Here is a 22453-nt window from a genome sequence, read left to right on the forward strand (position 1 = left end):
TCTATCGATCTCTGTCTTGAATATACTCAAAGACTGAGCTTCCACAGCCCTCAGGGGGAGAGAATTCCAGAGATCCACCACCCTCTGAGTGAAGAAGTTTCTCCTCATCTCAGTCCTAAATGGCCGACCCCTTATTCTAAGACTGTGACCCCTGGTTCTAGACTCCTCAGCCAGAGGAAACATCCTCCCTGTATCTACCCTGTCAAGCCCTGTAAGAATTTTGTATGTTTCAATGAGATCACCTCTCATTCTTCTAAACTCTAGAGACTATAGGCTCAGTCTACTCAATCTTTCCTCATAGGACAATCCCCCCATCCCAGGAATCAGTCTGTTGAACCTTCGTTGCACTCCCTCTGTGGTAAGTATATCCTTCCTTGGGTAAGGAGACCAAAACTCGTTACTCCATATCTAATTCTGTTGCTTTTTTTCGAAAACATTTGAAATGTTGTGGATTGCAAAAACATAGCTGCTGGTGTTCATTCTGATGCTTGTTACTGTCAGACACAGAAATAAATTCACCTAAACTGGGACATTTCCAGGAAACATAAAAGGAAATCTTGTAGCTATTAAGCTACGACACTTGTATGTTCAGCCACCCCAGTGCGGATTCTCTAAATGGCGAATTCGCTTTCACAACATCTATTTCTTTTCTTTCCCTGAAAATACTTTCCATCTAGTCCGCAGGCAATGACTTTTGACAGACAGAATAATAGCTGTACTCTGAGTGCAGTCTGCCTCAGCACCGACCAGATGTAATTAAAGATGGTGGCAGATCTTCACAGGGGATGTCCCAGGAATGTGTCCTTGTCAGATAAAAGCAAAGGATTAATAGTGGGAGGCATATTCTGAATCTATCATTACGGTTCTCATTATTTTTTTGCCAAACACTGTGTTTAATTCAACCAGTTATCTATGCAGCTTTTCTAAAAGTCTCTGTGGTCGTGTTTAGTGAGCTCATCCATGTCAGCTGGTAATCCAACGAACCATTAATGTGTCGAACTGAATAATAACTATAATTCTTCACACGTCAAAGCGGGACGTTTTAGCAAGCTAACAACACAGCAGCCATTTATCAGTAATCAACCCACAGCAGATGCAGAAGCAGTCAGCAGCTCTGACTTAGCATCTTCAAGGGGCTGTTTATGTTTTTTTGATAAGGATATTACCCATGCTTAAAAGAGAATTGACACGCCAACAATACAAACAAACTGTTCCTGATTCAAGCCGTAGCTTTTGATGGTAGCAAATCTATTTAAAGGGGACGAATATGGATTTTTCGAAAACACACCAGAAAAGCTTATTTTGATTCTTTTGTTCATTTGCAAGTAAGTTTACAGTCCTCTCCCTCGTCCTTTCAATGGCTCCTGTCTCCACCAGGTGGAATAGGTCATTAGAGCCTTGGTCAGACCCCCATCTGGAGTTCTGCGTTCCCTTCTGGGCCCCACACCTCAGGAAGGATATATTGGGGGGCGGGGCAGGTTCACCAGAATGATACCAGGGCTAAAAGGGTTAAATGATGAGGACAGGCTGCACAAACTTGGTTTGTATTCCCTTGAGTTTCGAAGGTTCAGGAGAGATCTAATTGAGGCGTTTAAAATGATTAAGGGATAGAGAAACAATTTGGGGGATTTCAGCGCAAGGGAGCACAATCTTAAAATGCGAAATGTACCAGCTATAGCAATGGCACATGGAAGAGACCCAATGGTGGGGTGAGGGGGAGTGGGGTGCAGGGGGGGTAGGGTAGGTCCCTTTGTGTAATCTTTTCCACCATGTAATTGAAATGTCAATCAGTCTTATTCGATATAGATATAACTTAATAAAATATGCTTTTGTAGTAAATGTTAGCCTTGGCTCATAGAAACATAGAAACATAGAAAATAGGTGCAGGAGTAGGCCATTCGGCCCTTCTAGCCTGCACCGCCATTCAATGAGTTCATGGCTGAACATTCAACTTCAGTACCCCATTCCTGCTTTCTCGCCATACCCCTTGATCCCCCTAGTAGTAAGGACCTCATCTAACTCCTTTTTGAATATATTTATTGAATTGGCCTCAACAACTTTCTGTGGTAGAGAATTCCACAGGTTCACCACTCTCTGGGTGAAGAAGTTCCTCCGCATCTCGGTCCTAAATGGCTTACCCCTTATCCTTAGACTGTGACCTCTGGTTCTGGACTTCCCCAACATTGGGAACATTCTTCCTGCATCTAACCTGTCTAACCCCGTCAGAATTTTAAATGTTTCTATGAGGTCCCCTCTCATTCTTCTGAACTCCAGTGAATACAAGCCCAGTTGATCCAGTCTTTCTTGATAGGTCAGTCCCGCCATCCCGGGAATCAGTCTGGTGAACCTTCGCTGCACTCCCTCAATAGCAAGAATGTCCTTCCTCAGGTTAGGAGACCAAAACTGTACACAATACTCCAGGTGTGGCCTCACCAATGCCCTGTACAACTGTAGCAACACCTCCCTGCCCCTGTACTCAAATCCCCTTGCTATGAAGGCCAACATGCCATTTGCTTTCTTAACCGCCTGCTGCACCTGCATGCCAACCTTCAATGACTGATGCACCATGACACCCAGGTCTCTTTGCACCTCCCCTTTTCCTAATCTGTCACCATTCAGATAATAGTCTGTCTCTCTGTTTTTACCACCAAAGTGGATAACCTCACATTTATCCACATTATACTTCATCTGCCATGCATTTGCCCACTCACCTAACCTATCCAAGTCGCTCTGCAGCCTCACAGCATCCTCCTCGCAGCTCACACTGCCACCCAACTTAGTGTCATCCGCAAATTTGGAGATACTACATTTAATCCCCTCATCTAAATCATTAATGTACAGTGTAAACAGCTGGGGCCCCAGCACAGAACCTTGCGGTATCCCACTAGTCACTGCCTGCCATTCTGAAAAGTACCCATTTACTCCTACTCTTTGCTTCCTGTCTGACAACCAGTTCTCAATCCATGTCAGTACACTACCCCCAATCCCATGTGCTCTAACTTTGCACATCAATCTCTTGTGTGGGACCTTGTCGAAGGCCTTCTGAAAGTCCAAATATACCACATCAACTGGTTCTCCCTTATCCACTCTACTGGAAACATCCTCAAAAAATTCCAGAAGATTTGTCAAGCATGATTTCCCTTTCACAAATCCATGCTGACTTGGACCTATCATGTCACCTCTTTCCAAATGCACTGCTATGACATCCTTAATAATTGATTCCATCATTTTACCCACTACCGATGTCAGGCTGACCGGTCTATAATTCCCTGTTTTCTCTCTCCCTCCTTTTTTAAAAAGTGGGGTTACATTGGCTACCCTCCACTCCATAGGAACTGATCCAGAGTCAATGGAATGTTGGAAAATGACTGTCAACGCATCCACTATTTCCAAGGCCACCTCCTTAAGTACTCTGGGATGCAGTCCATCAGGCCCTGGGGATTTATCGGCCTTCAATCCCATCAATTTCCCCAACACAATTTCCCGGCTAATAAGGATTTCCCTCAGTTCCTCCTCCTTACTAGACCTCCCGACCCCTTTTATAACCGGAAGGTTGTTCGTGTCCTCCTTCGTGAATACCGAACCAAAGTACTTGTTCAATTGGTCCGCCATTTCTTTGTTCCCCGTTATGACTTCCCCTGATTCTGACTGCAGGGGACCTACGTTTGTCTTTACTAACCTTTTTCTCTTTACATACCTATAGAAACTTTTGCAATCCGCCTTAATGTTCCCTGCAAGCTTCTTCTCGTACTCCATTTTCCCTGCCCTAATCAAACCCTTTGTCCTCCTCTGCTGAGTTCTAAATTTCTCCCAGTCCCCAGGTTCGCTGCTATTTCTGGCCAATTTGTATGCCACTTCCTTGGCTTTAATACTATCCCTGATTTCCCTTGATAGCCACGGTTGGGCCACCTTCCCTTTTTTATTTCTATGCCAGACAGGAATGTACAATTGTTGTAGTTCATCCATGCGGTCTCTAAATGTCTGCCATTGTCCATCCACAGTCAACCCCTTAAGTATCATTCGCCAATCCATCCCAGCCAATTCACGCCTCATACCTTCAAAGTTAGCCTTCTTTAAGTTCTGGACCATGGTCTCTGAATTAACTGTTTCATTCTCCATCCCAATGCAGAATTCCACCATATTATGGTCACTCTTCCCCAAGGGGCCTCGCACAACGAGATTGCTAATTAATCCTCTCTCATTACATAACACCCAGTCTAAGATGGCCTCCCCCCTAGTTGGTTCCTCGACATATTGGTCTAAAAAACCATCCCTTATGCACTCCAGAAAATCCTCCTCCACCGTATTGCTTCCAGTTTGGTTAGCCCAATCTATGTGCATATTAAAGTCACCCATTATAACTGCTGCACCTTTATTGCACGCACCCCTAATTTCCTGTTTGATGCCCTCCCCAACATCACTACTACTGTTTGGAGGTCTGTACACAACTCCCACTAACGTTTTTTGCCCTTTGGTGTTCTGCAGCTCTACCCATATAGATTCCACATCATCCAAGCTAATGTCCTTCCTAACTATTGCCTTAATCCCCTCCTTAACCAGCAATGCTACCCCACCTCCTTTTCCTTTTATTCTATCCTTCCTGAATGTTGAATACCCCTGGATGTTGAGTTCCCAGCCCTGCTCATCCTGGAGCCACGTCTCCGTAATCCCAATCACATCATATTTGTTAACATCTATTTGCACAGTTAATTCATCCACCTTATTGCGGATACTCCTTGCATTAAGATACAAAGCCTTTAGGCTTGTTTTTTTAACACCCTCTGTCCTTTTAGAATTTTGCTGTACAATGGCCCTTTTTGTTCTTTGCCTTGGGTTTCTCTGCCCTCCACTTTTCCTCATCTCCTTTCTGTCTTTTGTTTTTGCCTCCTTTTTGTTTCCCTCTATCTCCCTGCATTGGTTCCCATCCCCCTGCCATATTAGTTTAACTCCTCCCCAACAGCACTAGCAAACACTCATGGGTGACACTCTCACCTCCGAGTCAGAAGGTTTTGGGTTCAAGCCCCATTCCAGAGACCTGAGCAAGTGTGCAGTGCTGAGGGAGCGTTGCACTGTCGGAGGTGCCACCTTTTGGATGAGACGTTAAACTGAGGCCGTCTCTGCCCTCTGAGGTACATGTAAAGGATGCAGTGTTGGGGAATCAAACTCATTGTCTACGGTGGGGCTGATCCAACATCCTGGCACCTGGCATGGGCCACATTCAGCAAGTGTTATTTGGACACAGTGGGATAGAAATTAGTATATTTTTTGTCTGTTTCTTGAGCGGAAAATGGATGGTCTGTACACCACTTTCTGGGCACGAGATCCTGCATCTATTCTGCACCAGTGTCATGGCCTTCGCCATATTGGTCCTCACTGCTTTCAGGGGAACTTGGTGGACACCTGATCAACGTTGCAGCAATTTCCATGTGCAAAGAAGGAAAATGTGTGAAAAATTAGATCATTCCCAGCAGAATCAGATCACCCCCAGTAGGTTAGTCGTCCCACAGTAGGTCACGTGACCCCCAATAGATCAGGTGACCCCAGCAGGTCAGGTGGCCCCGAGTAGGTCAGGTGCCCCACAGTAGGTCACATGACCCCCAATAGATCAGGTGACCCTGGCAGATCAGGTGACCCCAGCAGGTCAGGTGGCCCCGAGCAGGTCAGGTGCCCCACAGTAGGTCACGTGACTCCCAATAGATCAGGTGATGCCAGCAGATCAGGTGATTCCTGGCAGGTCAGGTGACCCCGGCAGGTCAGGTGGCCCCCAGCAAGTCAGGTGACCCCCCTATGGATCAGATCACGAGCTGATCAGGTCAATCTCCAGCAGGCCAGTCAGTCAGTTTTAGATCTTCAACCTTTCCACAAGAGAGAAGTGGGAATAATTTTGAAGGGTGAAAAATTGAGAGAGGGAAAGCCTCTATCTATCCATTGGACAAATTAATTAATTATCAACAGGCCACAATTCAAACCAGCTGCCCTGATGCCCACAACCTGGTCACTGATTCAATGTATAGTCGGTTCACCAGCCCAGTGGTGTTGAACGATTATCCTTTACAGCTGGAATTTATTCTGCAGACAACAACAACAACTACATTGTATTTATATAGCACCTTTAACATAGTAAAACATCCCAAAGCACTTCACAGGAGCGATTATCAAACAAAATTTGACACTGAGCCACATAAGGAGATATCGGGACAGATGATAAAAAGCTTGGTCAAAGAGGTAAGTTTTAAGGCGCATCTTAAAGGAAGAGAGAGAGGTAGAGAGGCGGAAAGGCTTAGGGAGGGAATTCCAGCGCTTAGGGCCCAGGCAACTGAAGGCATGGCCACCAATGATGAGGTGGAGGATGCACAAGAGGCCAGAATTGGAGGAACGCAGAGATCTCAGAGGGTTGTAGGACTGAAGGTGGTTACAGAGATAGGAAGGGGTGAGTTCAGGGAAAGGATTGAACAGGAGGATGAGAATATTAAATTCGACAGAAGACCTCGAGCAATGCTTGTAGCAAAGAGAAGCATTACTCAAAATGACTTAATCCATTGATACATTCATTGTTCATGTGCAAAGCAGTGTCTTCAGGAGAGGCATGTCCATTATTGGCCGAGTTGCTGCTTTCGTTAATGGCGCTCCATTTACCAAAATAACACACTTAGCATCTCCAGCTAGTGCCCACTAATGATTCCACAATGACAACATCTTAATGAAAGGCATGTCCAACCACACAACCAGCCTTATCGCCCGAAGGCTCTTCATCCAGAGAGCTCCCTTGTGTAACCCACGACAACAGTTGATACACTCCGCTTTGTGCTTCTTTGATTTATTAATTTCATGAAAAATTTTGCAAGCAAGAATAGTGGGAGAAAATATATTTAGTGAAATTGGTGATTTTGTGCTAATATCAAATATTAAAACTGAGAAGTGTGTTTCACTTTCTGTGCTCTGTATTTTAGCCCAGATTTAAAGCTGGTTATTTTAACAGGGTTAACATCTCAACTAAGAGAGGGGCCAGACGAGTGTCGTCCAATTGGGTCAAGCGTTTGTGCCATAATATTGCTGTCGGTTATTCCTGAGTGTGGGATTAGAGCTAATTATCATATGGCCTCGAATGATGGGAGAAGGGAGAGAGGATTACACAAGTGACCAGATTCGGAGCATCGGAGAGTTCTAGGATGGTTTATGGCTGGAGGAGGTTACAGAGACAGGGAGGGGTGAGGCCATGGAGGGATTTATTTAGAAGGATGAGAATTTTAAACTGGAGGTGAGCACAGTGGTGATGGGTGAGCAGAACTTGGTGCGAGTTAAGACACGGCAGCAGAGATTCAGATGAGCTGAAGTTTATGGAGGGTGGAGAATGGGAGGCCGGCCAGGGGAACACTGCAATTGTTGAGTCTGGAGGTGACACATACACAGATGAGCACACACACACACACACACACACACACACACAGAAAGATACTCACAAATGCGCACATTTACTCAGTCTTTCAGCAAAAATAATATTGGCTGAAAATGGTTCCGGCCTCTCTAGGACAAGAATGTTGAGGTCAATTGTATGGCCACCATCATTAACTGGCGAACTCAGTATGACCTGAGATGAAATCTGGGGCCTCATCTGTGCAACTAGCTCAGTAACAACACAAAGAAAGTTAGCTCACTGAGCCACTGGAGACTTTTCTCTTAATAAAGTCCTGGGATGTGGGCGTTGCTGACAAGGTGGCATTTATTGACTATCCCTCTTGTCCTTGGGAAGGCGGTGGTGAGCCGTCTTCTTGAAGGGCTGCAGTCTGTGTGGTGAAGGTACTTGATATGTCCTTACTATACAGTATAAATGCGCACGAGGCCCATACTTGAGAGAAAGTCACTCTGTGACCAGTTATCTTTATTACCAAGACCTCAAGTGATGAAGGTGGGTGGAGTTTCCCCTTTTATACCTGAAAGTCCAAGTTAGGAGTGTCTCCCACAAGTTCACCCCTTGTGGTCAATGTTCTCAAGGTGTACAACTTAGGTCAGCTTATACATGGATTACAATGATAGTTGAATACATGACATCACCTCCCCCCAGTGTCTTATTGGGATCACAGGTTAAGTCTTTCTGGTGGTTTACGCTCCCTTGTAGAGCGCCTGAGTTGGGGTTCCGGTTGTTGGGCGCTGGCCTGAGTGTCTGCTGTTTGCAGTGTCTCAGGCCTGTCCGGACTGCCTACAGTGACTGGGCTCTCCTCCACATGGTTCCAGTGTTCGGTCGCCTGTACATCATGTTCTATGTTAAACTCTATGTCATGTTCTTCCTCTGCTTCTTCTGTAGGGTTGGAACCTCCTTTTAGTTTGATCCACGTGTTTGCGGCAGATTGGTCCATTGGTAAGTTTAACTACCAAAACCCTATTCCCCTCTTTGGCAATCACAGTGCCTGCAAGCCATTTGGGCCCTGCAGTGTAATTAAGGACAAAAACAGGGTCATTGACATCAATACATCGCGCCCTCGCATTCCTGTCATGGTAGTCACATTGTGACTGACGCCTGCTCTCAACGATTTCTTTCATAGTAGGGTGTATAATGGATAACCTGGTTTTGAGCGTCCTTTTCATTAGCAGCTCTGTGAGCGAGTGTGGTCGGAATCTATTGGCCTACAGGAGGCGTGATAAGCGGCTTTGTTGGGAACCCCCTTGGATTCTGAACATCCCCTGTTTGATTATCTGCACTGATCATTCCGCCTGGCCATTTGAGGCTGGTTTGAACGGTGCCATTCTGACATGGTTGATTCCATTGCCTGCCATGAAGTCCTGGAATTCAGTGCTTGTGAAGCATGGGCCATTGTCGCTGACCAAGACATCCGGTCGACCATGGGCGGCGAACATTGCCCGTAGACTTTCTACCGTGGCAGCAGATGTGCTTGAATTTAAAATGGCACACTCAATCCATTTGGAGTAGGCGTCTACTACAACCAAAAACGTTTTTCCCATGAAAGGACCTGCATAGTCCACATGGATCCGTGACCATGGCTTGGCAGGCCAGGACCAGGGGCTAAGGGGGGCTTCTCTGGGTGCATTGCCCAGCTGAGCACACGTGTTGCACCTGCGAACACAAAGTTCCAGGTCTGCATCTATCCCTGGCCACCAAATGTGTGACCTGGCAATTGCCTTCATCATGACAATGCCCGGGTGCTCATTGTGAGGTTCTCTGATAAACACCTCTCTGCCCATCTGGGGCATGACTACTCGGTTTCCCCACAGTAGGCAATCAGCCTGAATCGAGAGTTCATCCTTGCGCCTATGAAACGGTTTAAATTCCTCAGGGCATGCCCTGTACGTGGCTGCCCAGTCCCCATTCAGGACACATTTCTTAACTAAAGACAGTAGCGAGTCTTTATTTGTCCAGACTTTAATCTGACGGGCTGTCACAGGTGAGCCTTTGCTTTCGGAAGCTTCAACGGCCATGACTATCTCAGCATTATGCTCAGTTGCCCCCTCAGTGGTGGCTAGTGGGAGCCTGCTGAGTGCATCGGAGCAGTTTTCAGTGCCCGGTCTGTGCCGAATTGTGTAGTCATAGGCGGCTAACGTGAGTGCCCACCTCTGTATGGGCCGATGCATTCACATTTATGGCCTTTTTGTTGGCCAAAAGGGACATTACGGGTTTATGATCTGTCTCCAGCTCAAATTTCCTGCCAAACAGGTAGTGGTGCATTTTTTTTAACTGCATATACACATGCTAACGCTTCCTTTTCTACCATCCCATAGCCCCTTTCTGCCTGGGACAGACTTCTGGAGGTATAAGGTACCAGCTGTAACTGACCATTGGCATTCACATGCTGCAACACACACCCGACCCCATAGGACGACGCATCGCACGTTAACACAAGTTTCTTACACGGGTCATATAACGTTAACAGTTTGTTGGAGCATAACAAATTGCGTGCTCTATCAAAAGCCCTTTCCTGGCTGTCCCCCTAGACCCAATCGTGACCTTTGCATAGGAGCACATGTAGCGGCTGTAACAGCGTGCTCAATTTGGGAAGAAAGTTACCAAAATAGTTCAGGAGTCCCAGGAATGAACGCAGCTCCGTCGTGTTGCGGGGTCTGGGTGATCCCTGGATCACTTCTGTTTTGGACGCAGTAGGTCTGATCCCGTCGGCTGCTACCCTCATCCCCAGGAAATCTACTTCTGGAGCTAAGAAGATGCATTTCGCCTCTTTCAGTCGCAGCCCTACCCGATCCAGTCTGCGTAGCATCTCCTCCAGGTTGTGGAGGTCCAATTCGCATTCTATCTTTTCCCGCATCACGTACTTCACCGCTCTGGCCTTGTGGTGTACTGGCCTGGTGTCTGGGTTTATGTGGATCACTACTTTGGCCCCCATGAAAGTGCTGATGTCGGGTTGAAGTAATGAGTCAAATTTGTCCAGGACCTGTGAGCCTGATACTCGCTCCACAGAAGAAGTTGCTTTCACATCGCCCCATTTCCAGTTCATGACAGCAAGCCAACTCCTCTCCAGTATTGTGGGACCGTCCCCCTGGATTATCCAGAGTGGCAACCTGTTCTCCGAATCTTTGTGGGTCACGACTACCGTGGCGCTGCCTAGCACCGGAATGACCTCCTTTGTATATGTCCGTAGCTGTGCGTCAATCGGCAATAATTTTGCCCTCCTGGCCTTGGACACCCACAACCTTTCGAACCTTTTGATACTCATCAGGGACTGGCTGGCCCCTGTGTCTAGCTCCATTAATACTGGGATGCCATTGAGGAGCACTTTCATCATTATCGGTGGCGTCCTGGTATATGAACTGTATATGTGCTCCACATGAACTTGCTGAACTTCAGCTTCCAATGATTTCCCCCAGTATTCATTTGCACTCTTAGGGCTTACATCGGGCCCGTCCTCCTCTTACATCAACCTGGCTGCAGGCTTCCTGTACATACACGCAAATTGACCGCTGACGTTGCAGTTTCTGCAGGTATATTGCTGATAGCTGCAACCTCTGGCTGGGTGTTTGCCCTCACACCTACAGCATGAACTGGAGGCCCCATTGTTGGAAATAATAGGTCCATTACCAGTCGATTGTCTCTGACTGTCTCTGTGACTGTCCTTAAGCGCACCATTAACAGGTGTTGATGGCCCCATTACTGGCCACATTGTCCATTGCGATGGGATGAATCGCCGTTCAGCTAGCCATTGTCTCTGTTGAATTCCCCGTTTGGGTTCGACTACATGCTGGGGCATGTCCGATTGCTCTTGTCTGCCTAGTGAACTGTGTGCCGCATTAACAATGTTGACTCTCTGGTCGTTTGCCGCATTTGAGCCAAGATTTTTGTCATACATCATTCTGGTCTCTTCCTCCCCTGAGATAAATGCCTGGACTATCAGAGCCGCCGCTTCCAAGGTCAAGTCTTTGGTCTCAATCAGTTTCCTGAAAACCCCAGCGTGCCCGAGGCCCGCAATAAAAAAGTCTCGCAGCATCTCCGCTCTGCATGCATCTGGGAACTTACATAGGCTCGCCAGTCCCCGGAGATCTGCCATGAACTCTGGAATGCTTTGCTCTTCTCGCCGCCGGTGCGTGTAAAACCGGTGTCTCGCCATGTGCATGCTGCTCGCAGGTTTAAAGCGTTCTCCGATCAACTTACTGAGCTCTTCAAACGTCTTGTCCGCCGGCTTCTCTGGCGCTAGAAGGTCCTTCATCGGGGAGTACGTTCTGGATCCACAAACTGTTAGGAGATGAGCCCTGCGTTTGTCGGCTGCGTTTGTCCTGTCCAAACCATTCCTTAGTGACAAAACTTTGCTGTAGTCTCTCAATAAAGTCGTCCCAATCATCACCAACACAGTACCTCTCTTCTGTGCTGCTGGTGGCCATGCTCGCGTGGTTTATATCCCAGTTTCTCGTCACCAATGATATGTCCTTACTATACAGTATAGATGCACACGAGGCCCATACTTGAGAGCAGGTCAATCTGTGACCAGTTACCTTTATTACCAAGACCTCAAGTGATGAAGGTGGGTGGAGCTTCCCCTTTTATACCTGAAAGTCCAGGTTATGAGTGTCTCCCACAAGTTCACCCCTTGTGGTCAATGTCCTCAAGGTGTACAACTTAGGTCAGCTTATACATGGGTTACAATGATAGTTGAATACATGACAGTACTCCCACGGTGCTGTTAGGGAGGGAGTTCCAGGATTCTGACCCAGCGACGATGAAGGAACGGCAATATACTTCCAAATCAGGATGGTGTGTGACTTGAAGCAGTAATTGGAGGTGATGGTGTTCTCATGCGCCTGCTGCCCTTGTCCTTCTAAGTGCCAAAGGTCGCAGGGTGGGAGGTGCTGCCGAAGAAGTCTTGGCGAGTTGCTGCAGTGCATCCTGTAGATGGTACACACTGCAGCCACGGTGCGCCGATGGTTCAGTGGGAGGATGTTTAAGGTGGTGGATGGGCTGCCGATCAAGTGGATTGGTTTGTCCTGGATGGTGGTGACCATCTTGTGTGCTCGCTGACCTACATTGGCTCCCGATTAAGTAACGTTTTGCTTTTAAAATTCTCATCCTTGTTTTCAAATCCCTCTATGGCCTCAACCCTCCCTATCTCTGTAACCGTCTCCAACCCTACAGCCCTCTGACATTTCTGCGCTCCTCCAATTCTCTTGCGTGCCCCAATTTTAATCTCTCCACCATTGGCAGCCTTGCCTTCAGCTGCCTGGGCCCTGAGCTCTGGAATTCTCTCTGTAAACCTTTGTAGCTCTCTACATCTCTTTCCTCCCTTAAGACACTCTTTAAAACTCTTTGACCAAGCTTTTAATCAACTGTTCTCATATTTCCTTATGTGGCTTGGTGTCAAATTGTGTTTGAAATTGCTCCTGTGAAGCGCTTTGGGATGTTTTACAGTTAAGGGCACTATATAAGTGAAAGTTGTTGTTGTTATTTCAACTGCACCCATCCAGGCAAATGGACAGTATTCCATTACATTCCTGACTTGTGCCTTGTAGGTGCTGGAAAGGCTTACATGAGGTTACAGATTGTGGTGGAATACAATTCTGCTGCTGCTGATAGCCCACAGCACCTCATGGATGCCCAGTTTTGAGCTGCTAGATCTGTTCTGAATCGATCCCATTTAGCACGGTGGTAGTGCCACCCAACATGATGGAGGGTGTCCTCAGTGTGAAGACAGGACTTCGTCTCCACCAGGATTGTGCGATGGTCGCTGCTACCAGTGCTGTCATGGACAGATGCATCTGTGACAGGTAGATCGGCGAGGATGAGGACAGTTAGATTTTTCCTCGTGTTGGTTCTCTCTCCACCTGCTGCAGGCCCAGTATGGCATCTATGTCCTTCAGGACTCGGCCAGCTCGGTCAGTAGTGGTGCTAACGAGCCACTCTTGGTGATGGTCATTGAAATCCCCCAAGCAGAATACATTCTGTGCCCTTGCTACTCTCATTGCTTCAGTGGTGCTCAGCATGGAGGACTGATTCTTCAGCTGAGGGAGGGCGGTAGGTGGTAATCCGCAGGAGGTTTCCTGGCCCTTGCTTCCCGTGAAGTCACAAAACTTCATGGGGTCTAGAATCAATGTTGAGGACTCCCAGGGCCACTCACTACCACTGTGTTGCCACCTCGGCTGGGCCTGTCCTGCCGGTGGGACAGGACAGACTCAGGGATGGAGGAGTCTGGGACATTGGCTGATAGATATGATTCTGTGAGTATGACTATGTCAGGCTGTTACTTAACTAATCAGTGGGACCGCTCTCCCAACTTTGGCACAAGACCCCAGATGTTAGTGAGGTGACTTTGCAGGGTAACACTGGGGGAAATGAAAACCAGAGTGTGCCAGGAAGGGACAGAATGTATAAATATAAAGGTGAATCAGAAAGTGGGGTCAAAATGGTAAAACAACTAATTTAAAAGCTCTTTATCTGAATGCACGTAACATTCGTAACAAAATAGATGAGTTGACGGCACAAATAGATACAAGTGGGTATGATCTAATAGCCATTACAGAGACGTGTTTGCAAGGTAAATATTCAGGGGTATTTGACAATTCGGAAGGACAGACATAAAGGAAAAGGATGAGATCAGTGCCTTAGTGAGAAACGATATTGGCTCAGAACATCAAGATGTTGAAACAGTTTGGGTGGAGATAAGGAATAATAAGGGGAAAAAGTTATGGGTGGGCGTAGTCTATAGGCCCCCTAACAGTAGCTACATTGTTGGACAGAGTATAAATCAAGAAATAATGGAGGCTTGTAAAAAAGGAACGGCAATAATCCTGGGTGATTTTAACCTTCATATTGATTGGACAAAGCAAATTGGCCAGGGTAGCCTTGAGGAAGAGTTCATAGAATATGTCCGAGATAGTTTCCTTGAACAGTACATTGCGGAACCAACCAGGGAGCAGGCTATTTTAGATCTGGTACTGTGTAATGAGACAGGATAAATAAATGATCTCCAAGTAAAGGATCCTCTAGGAATGAGTGACCATAACATGGTTGAATTTCAAATTGAGTTGGAGGGTGAGAAAGTTGGATCTCAAACCAGTGTCCTAAACTTAAATAAAGGAGACTAAAGGTATGAGGGCAGAGTTGGATAAAGTGGACTGGGAAAATACAGTAAAGTAAGGGACGGTTGATGAACAGTGGCAGACATTTAAGGAGATATTTCATAACTCGCAACAAAAATATATTCCAATGAGAAGGAAAGACTGTAAGAGAAGGGATAACCATCCATGGCTAACTAAGGAAATAAAGAAGGGTATCAAATTGAAAACAAGGGCATACAATGTGGCCAAGACTAGTGGGAGGCCAGAGGATTGGGAAACTTTTAAAAGCCAGCAAGGAACAACTAAAAAAATGATAGAGAGGGAAGGTAGATTATGAAAGTAAACTAACACGAAATATAAAAACAGATAGTAAGAGTTTCTACAGGTACATAAAAAGGAAAAGAGTGGCTAAAGTAAATGTTGGTCCCCTAGAGGATGAGACTAGGGAATTAATAATGGAGAACAGGGAAATGGCAGAGGTATTGAACAAATATTTTGTATCGGTCTTCACAGTAGAAGGCACTAAAAACATCTCAATAGTGGATACTCAAGGGGCTATAGTGAGGGAGGAAATTAATACAATCACTATCACTAATGAAGTAGTACTTGGTAAAATAATGGGACTAAAGGCGGAAAAGTCCCCTGGACCTGATGGCTTACATCCGAGGGTCTTAAAAGAAGTGGCTGCAGAGATAGTGGATGCATTGGTTGTAATCTACCAAAATTCCCTGGATTTTGGGGAGGTCCCAGCAGATTGGAAAACCGCAAATGTAATGCCATTATTTAAAAAAAGAGGTAGACAAAAAGCAGGAAACTATAGACCAGTTAGCCTAACATCTGTCATTGGGAAAATGCTGGAGTCCATTATTAAGGAAGCAGTAGTGGGACATTTGGAAAAGCATAATACAATCAAGCAGAGTCAGCATGGTTTTATGAAAGGGAAATCATGTTTGACAAATTTGTTGGAGTTCTTTGAGGATGTAACGAGCAGGGTGGATAAGTGGCAACCAGTGGATGTGGTGCATTTGGATTTCCAGAAGGTATTCGATAAGGTGTCACATAAACGGTCACTGCACAAGATAAAAGTTCACAGGGTTGGGGGTAATATGGATAGAGGATTGGCTAACTAACAGAAAACAGAGAGACGGGATAAATGGTTCAATTTTCGCTTGGCAAACAGTAACTAGTGGGGTGCCGCAGGGATCGGTGCTGGGTCCTCAACTATTTACAATCTATATTAATGATTTGGATGAAGGGACTGAGTGTAATGTAGCCAAGTTTGCTGATGATACAAAGATAGGTGGGAAAGCAAATTGTGAGGAGGACACAAAAAATCTGCAAAGGGATATAGACAGGCTAAGTGAGTGGGCAAAATTTTGGCAGAAGGAGTATAATGGGGGAAAATGTGAGGTTATCCACTTTGGCAGAAAAAAGAGAAAAGCAAATTATAATTTAAATGGGGAAAAATTGCAAAATGCTGCAGTACAGAGGGACCTGGGGTTCTTTGTGTATGAAACACAAAACGTTAGTATGCAGGTACAGCAAGTAATCAGGAAGGCAAATGGAATGTTGGCCTTTATTGCAAGGTGGATAGAGTATAAAAGCAGAGAAGTCCTGCTACAACTGTACAGGGTATTGGTGAGGCCACACCTGAGTACTGCGCAGAGTTTTAGTCTCTGTATTTAAGGAAGGATATACTTGCATTGGAGGCTGCTCAGAGAAGGTTCACTAGGTTGATTCCGGAGATAAGGAGCTAATTTATGATGATAGGTTGAGTAGGTTGGGCCTCTACTCATTGGAGTTCAGAAGAATGAGAGGTGATCTTATCGAAACATATAAGGTAATGAGGGGACTCGACAAGGTGGATGCAGAGAGGATATTTCCACTCATTGGGGAAACTAAAATTAGGGGACATAGTCTCAGAATAATGGGCCGCCCATTTGAGATGAGGAGAAATTTCTTCTCTCAGAGGGATGTAAATCTGTGGAATTCTCTGCCCCAGACAGCTATGGAAGCTGGGACATTGAATATACTTAATGTGGAGATAGACAGATTTTGAGCGATTAGGAAATAAAGGGTTATGGGGAGTGGGCAGGGAAGTGGAGCTGAGTCCATGATCAGATCAGCCATGATCTTATTAAATGGTGGAGCAGGCTTGAGGGGCCAGGTAGAAACATAGAAACATAGAAAATAGGTGCAGCAGCAGGCCATTCAGCCCTTCTAGCCTGCACCGCCATTCAATGAGTTCATGGCTGAACATGAAACTTCAGTACCCCCTTCCTGCTTTCTCGCCATAACCCTTGATCCCCCTAGTAGTAAGGACTTCATCTAACTCCCTTTTGAATATATTTAGTGAATTGGCCCCAACTACTTTCTGTGGTAGAGAATTCCACAAGTTCACCACTCTCTGGGTGAAGAAGTTTCTCCTCATCTCGGTCCTAAATGGCTTACCCCTTATCCTCAGACTGTGACCCCTGGTTCTGGACTTCCCCAACATTGGGAACATTCTTCCTGCATCTAACCTGTCGAAACCCGTCAGAATTTTAAACGTTTCTATGAGGTCCCCTCTCATTCTTCTGAACTCCAGTGAATACAAGCCCAGTTGATCCAGTCTTTCTTGATAGGTCAGTCCCGCCATCCCGGGAATCAGTCTGGTGAATCTTCGCTGCACTCCCTCAATAGCAAGAATGTCCTTCCTCAAGTTAGAAGACCAAAACTGTACACAATACTCCAGGTGTGGCCTCACCAAGGCCCTGTACAACTGTAGCAACACCTCCCTGCCCCTGTATTCAAATCCCCTCGCTATGAAGGCCAACATGCCATTTGCTTTCTTAACCGCCTGCTGTACCTGCATGCTAACCTTCAATGACTGATGTACCATGACACCCAGGTCTCGTTGCACCTTCCCTTTTCCTAATCTGTCACCATTCAGATAATAGTCTGTCTCTCTGTTTTTACCACCAAAGTGGATAACCTCACATTTATCCACATTATACTTCATCTGCCATGCATTTGCCCACTCACCTAACCTATCCAAGTCACTCTGCAGCCTAATAGCATCCTCCTCGCAGCTCACACTGCCACCCAACTTAGTGTCAGCCGCAAATTTGGAGATACTGCATTTAATCCCCTCGTCTAAATCATTAATATACAATGTAAACAGCTGGGGCCCCAGCACAGAACCTTGCGGCACCCCACTAGTCACTGCCTGCCATTCTGAAAAGTACCCGTTTACTCCTACTCTTTGCTTCCTGTCTGACAACCAGTTCTCAATCCACGTCAGCACACTACCCCCAATCCCATGTGCTTTAACTTTGCACATTAATCTCTTGTGTGGGACCTTGTCGAAAGCCTTCTGAAAGTCCAAATATACCACATCAACTGGTTCTCCTTTGTCCACTTTACTGGAAACATCCTCAAAAAATTCCAGAAGATTTGTCAAGCATGATTTCCCTTTCACAAATCCATGCTGACTTGGACCTATCATGTCACCATTTGCCAGATGCACTGCTATGACATCCTTAATAATTGATTCCATCATTTTACCCACTACTGAGGTCAGGCTGACCGGTCTATAATTCCCTGTTTTCTCTCTCTCTCCTTTTTTAAAAAGTGGGGTTACATTGGCTACCCTCCACTCCATAGGAACTGATCCAGAGTCAATGGAATGTTGGAAAATGACTGTCAATGCATCTGCTATTTCCAAGGCCACCTCCTTAAGTACTCTGGGATGCAGTCCATCAGGCCCTGGGGATTTATCGGCCTTCAATCCCATCAATTTCCCCAACACAATTTCCCGACTAATAAAGATTTCCTTCAGTTCCTCCTCCTTACTAGACCCTCTGACCCCTTTTATATCTGGAAGGTTGTTTGTATCCTCCTTAGTGAATACCGAACCAAAGTACTTGTTCAATTGGTCTGCCATTTCTTTGTTCCCCGTTATGACTTCCCCTGATTTTGACTGCAGGGGACCTACGTTTGTCTTTACGAACCTTTTTCTCTTTACATACCTATAGAAACTTTTGCAATCCACCTTAATGTTCCCTGCAAGCTTCTTCTCGTACTCCATTTTCCCTGCCCTAATCAAACCCTTTGTCCTCCTTTGCTGAGTTCTAAATTTCTCCCAGTCCCCAGGTTCGCTGCTATTTCTGGCCAATTTGTATGCCACTTCCTTGGCTTTAATACTATCCCTGATTTCCCTAGATAGCCACGGTTGAGCCACCTTCCCTTTTTTATTTTTACGCCAGACAGGAATGTACAATTGTTGTAATTCATCCATGCGGTCTCTAAATGTCTGCCATTGCCCATCCACAGTCAACCCCCTAAGTATCATTCGCCAATCTATCCTAGCCAATTCACGCCTCATACCTTCAAAGTTACCCTTCTTTAAGTTCTGGACCATGGTCTCTGAATTTACTGTTTCATTCTCCATCCTAATGCAGAATTCCACCATATTATGGTCACTCTTCCCCAAGGGGCCTCGCACAATGAGATTGCTAATTAATCCTCTCTCATTACACAACACCCAGTCTAAGATGGCCTCCCCCCTAGTTGGTTCCTCAACATATTGGTCTAGAAAACCATCCCTTATGCACTCCAGGAAATCCTCCTCCACCGTATTGCTTCCAGTTTGGCTAGCCCAATCTATGTGCATATTAAAGTCACCCATTATAACTGCTACACCTTTATTGCATGCACCCCTAATTTCCTGTTTGATGCCCTCCCCAACATCCCTATTACTGTTTGGAGGTCTGTACACAACTCCTACTAACGTTTTTTGCCCTTTAGTGTTCTGCAGCTCTACCCATATAGATTCCACATCATCCAAGTTAATGTCTTTCCTAACTATTGCATTAATCTCCTCTTTAACCAACAATGCTACCCCACCTCCTTTTCCTTTTATTCTATCCTTCCTGAATGTTGAATACCCCTGAATGTTGAGTTCCCAGCCCTGATCATCCTGGAGCCACGTCTCCGTAATCCCAATCATATCATATTTATTAACATCTATTTGCACAATTAATTCATCCACCTTATTGCGGATACTCCTTGCATTAAGACACAAAGCCTTCAGGCTTGTTTTTTTAACACCCTTTGTCCTTTTAGAATTTTGCTGTATAGTGGCCCTTTTTGTTCTTTGCCTTGGGTTTCTCCGCCCTCCACTTTTCCTCATCTCCTTTCTGTCTTTTGCTTTTGCCTCCTTTTTGTTTCCCTCTGTCTCCCTGCATTGGTTCCCATCCCCCTGCCATATTAGTTTAAATCCTCCCCAACAGCACTAGCAAACACTCCCCCTAGGACATTGGTTCCGGTCCTGCCCAGGTGCAGACCGTCCGGTTTGTACTGGTCCCATCTCCCCCAGAACCGGTCCCAATGCCCCAGGAATTTGAATCCCTCCCTGCTGCATCACTGCTCAAGCCACGTATTCATCTGCGCTATCCTGCGATTCCTACTCTGACTATCACGTGGCACTGGTAGCAATCCCGAGATTACTACTTTTGAGGTCCTACTTTTTAATTTAGCTCCTAGCTCCTTAAATTCGTTTCGTAGGACCTCATCCCTTTTTTTACCTATGTCGTTGGTACCAATGTGCACCACGACAACTGGCTGTTCTCCCTCCCATTTCAGAATTTCCTGCACCCGCTCCGAGACATCCTTGACCCTTGCACCAGGGAGGCAACATACCATCCTGGAGTCTCGGTCGCGGCCGAAGAAACGTCTATCTATTCCCCTCACCATTGAATCCCCTATCACTCTTGCTGTTCAACTCTTTTTCTTGCCCTCCTGTGCAGCAGAGCCAGCCACGGTGCCATGAACTTGGCTGCTGCTGCCCTCCCCTGATGAGTCATCCCCCTCAACAGTACTCAAAACAGTGTATCTGTTTTGCAGGGGGATGACCGCATGGGACCCCTGCACTACCTTCCTTGCACTACTCTTCCTGCTGGTCTTCCATTCCCTAGCTGGCTGTGGACCCTTTCCCTGCGGTAAGACCAACTCACTACACGTGATACTCACATCATTCTCAGGTGGCCTACTCCTGCTCCTAATTCTTATGTTCTTCTGCTTGACTGGGCTAGGTGTGCCTTTATCGTGTCCGAATGCAATACTAGGTCGATGTCGGGTGCTCAGTCCAGTTTTATTCTTGTTTATCTTTCTCGTAGCTTGATAAAACGGAACGGCTTGCTACGCCACTTCAGAAAGCAGTTAAGCAACGTTTCCTCCAAGCTGCACGACCGTACAGCTATTTGCTGGTCCCACCCAGCTCAGGATTATTAAACCAGGCCTTGTGGCCCAGTAACGGAACCACTACACCACCATACCCATAATATACTGCCACTGCATTTGATCATTCGAGGGCCCATTCAGCACTGCAGAAACAGCAACTCAATTTAATTTACTTGCGTTTCCGTCAGATTTTCAGGTTACCCTAGGATTCCATCTAAAAGGAGGAAGTGGCCTCACACAGCACGTGAAGGTCGAGGAGGCCACGTCCTGCCCTGCTGGTTAGCAGCCAATAACTTCAGCTTGCAGTGAGACTTCAGTCCTGCCATTGCCTCCTTTCAACCGTAAACCTTCGGAGCAGATTGTGGCACTGACCGATTGTGGCATCTCTGCAGTAATAATGGCAATGATTAACTGCGGCAATGATGTGGCTTTTATAAATATTGTGCCACATTTTCCAATCCTGACCCGCACTGAAGTAGACTGACATTTCTAGAAGCTTCCAGTCTCAATTCACGACTAAATACTTTCATTTTAATCAATTGGAGGTCAGTATGATCACAGCACGTCATTGCTGTAGGACATTATATGTTGCTTCATTGGTGGTCCCCGGGAGTGTATCAGTATTCACAGGGGGTCCCCGGGAGTGTGTCAGTATTTACAGGGGGTCACCGGGAGTGTCGGTATGTAGAGGGAATCTCACGTAGAGAAGATTTTGAACCACGAACTGATCTGCCCATAGGTTCACCACACCTACCATCCATTTAAAATCGGTGTTCCTAATTATGGGATGTAAGCCATTGATTGCATTGAGAATAGATCCTTCTACCCACAGCCATTGAGAATGGTTTGACCCCTTCTGCACCCACCCCCACAGCCATTGAGAATGGTTTGGCCCCTTGCCCCCACAGCCATTGAGAATGGTTTGGCCCCTTACTCCCCACAGCCATTGAGAATGGTTTGGCCCCTTACTCCCGCCAGCTATTGAGAATGGTTTGACCCCTTCCCCCCCTCCCCCCAGCCATTGAGAATGGTTTGGCCCCTTTTCCCCACAGCCATTGAGAATGGTTTGACCCCTTCCCCCCACAGCCATTGAGAATGGTTTGGCCCCTTCCCCCCACAGCCATGGAGAATGGTTTGGCCCCTTCCCCCCACAGCCATGGAGAATGGTTTGGCCCCTTCCCCCCACAGCCATGGAGAATGGTTTGGCCCCTTGCCCCCACAGCCATACAACAGAACTCATCAATGACTTCAATCTTACCTCCACTTCAAATATTTCATACGTGTCATCCAGCAGCTGGACTCTGAGATGCAGCATCTTCCCACTGTGTTGCTGAGATTCTACCTTTCCATCAGGACAGTGCTGAACAATCTCAGAGGCTTTCCTGTGCCCAAGTCTCCTTTCACTTTCACACATAACTGCCAGATCCAATGGCTGATGTCCTGTCAAATCAACATTATCCATCACGGTAGTAATAAATTGTAATAACGCTGGAATACAAGCAAATAATCTCTAGACAGTCGCGTCATCCAGGTCTAAATATGCAGAGAATAGAAGTAGCATTTACCATGGAACAGGAATGGGATGAGGCCATTCAGCCCCTTGATCCTGCTCCCCCATTCAAACAGAGCATGACTAATCGGTACCTCATCGCCATTTACCCACCGTAGTTCCATATCCCTGATACCCGTACGCTGTGGCTCAGTGGGTAGCTCACTTGCCTCTGAG

The 22453-nt window shown here is 46.3% G+C and overlaps 1 protein-coding gene across 1 annotated transcript in view; it reads right to left on the bottom strand.

The window, feature by feature from the left end:
* The window catches only part of LOC139266159 (FERM domain-containing protein 7-like), a 98209-nt gene extending 76020 nt beyond the window's left edge, over window positions 1-22189 (bottom strand). The window contains exon 1 of the mRNA XM_070884002.1: window positions 21986-22189. Coding sequence (XP_070740103.1) covers window positions 21986-22189 — 204 coding nt within the window. The remainder of the gene's footprint in view (window positions 1-21985) is intronic.
* Between the last annotated feature and the right edge of the window lie 264 nt (window positions 22190-22453).

Source organism: Pristiophorus japonicus, chromosome 6, assembly GCF_044704955.1.
Source record: "Pristiophorus japonicus isolate sPriJap1 chromosome 6, sPriJap1.hap1, whole genome shotgun sequence".
NCBI lineage: Eukaryota > Metazoa > Chordata > Chondrichthyes > Pristiophoridae > Pristiophorus > Pristiophorus japonicus.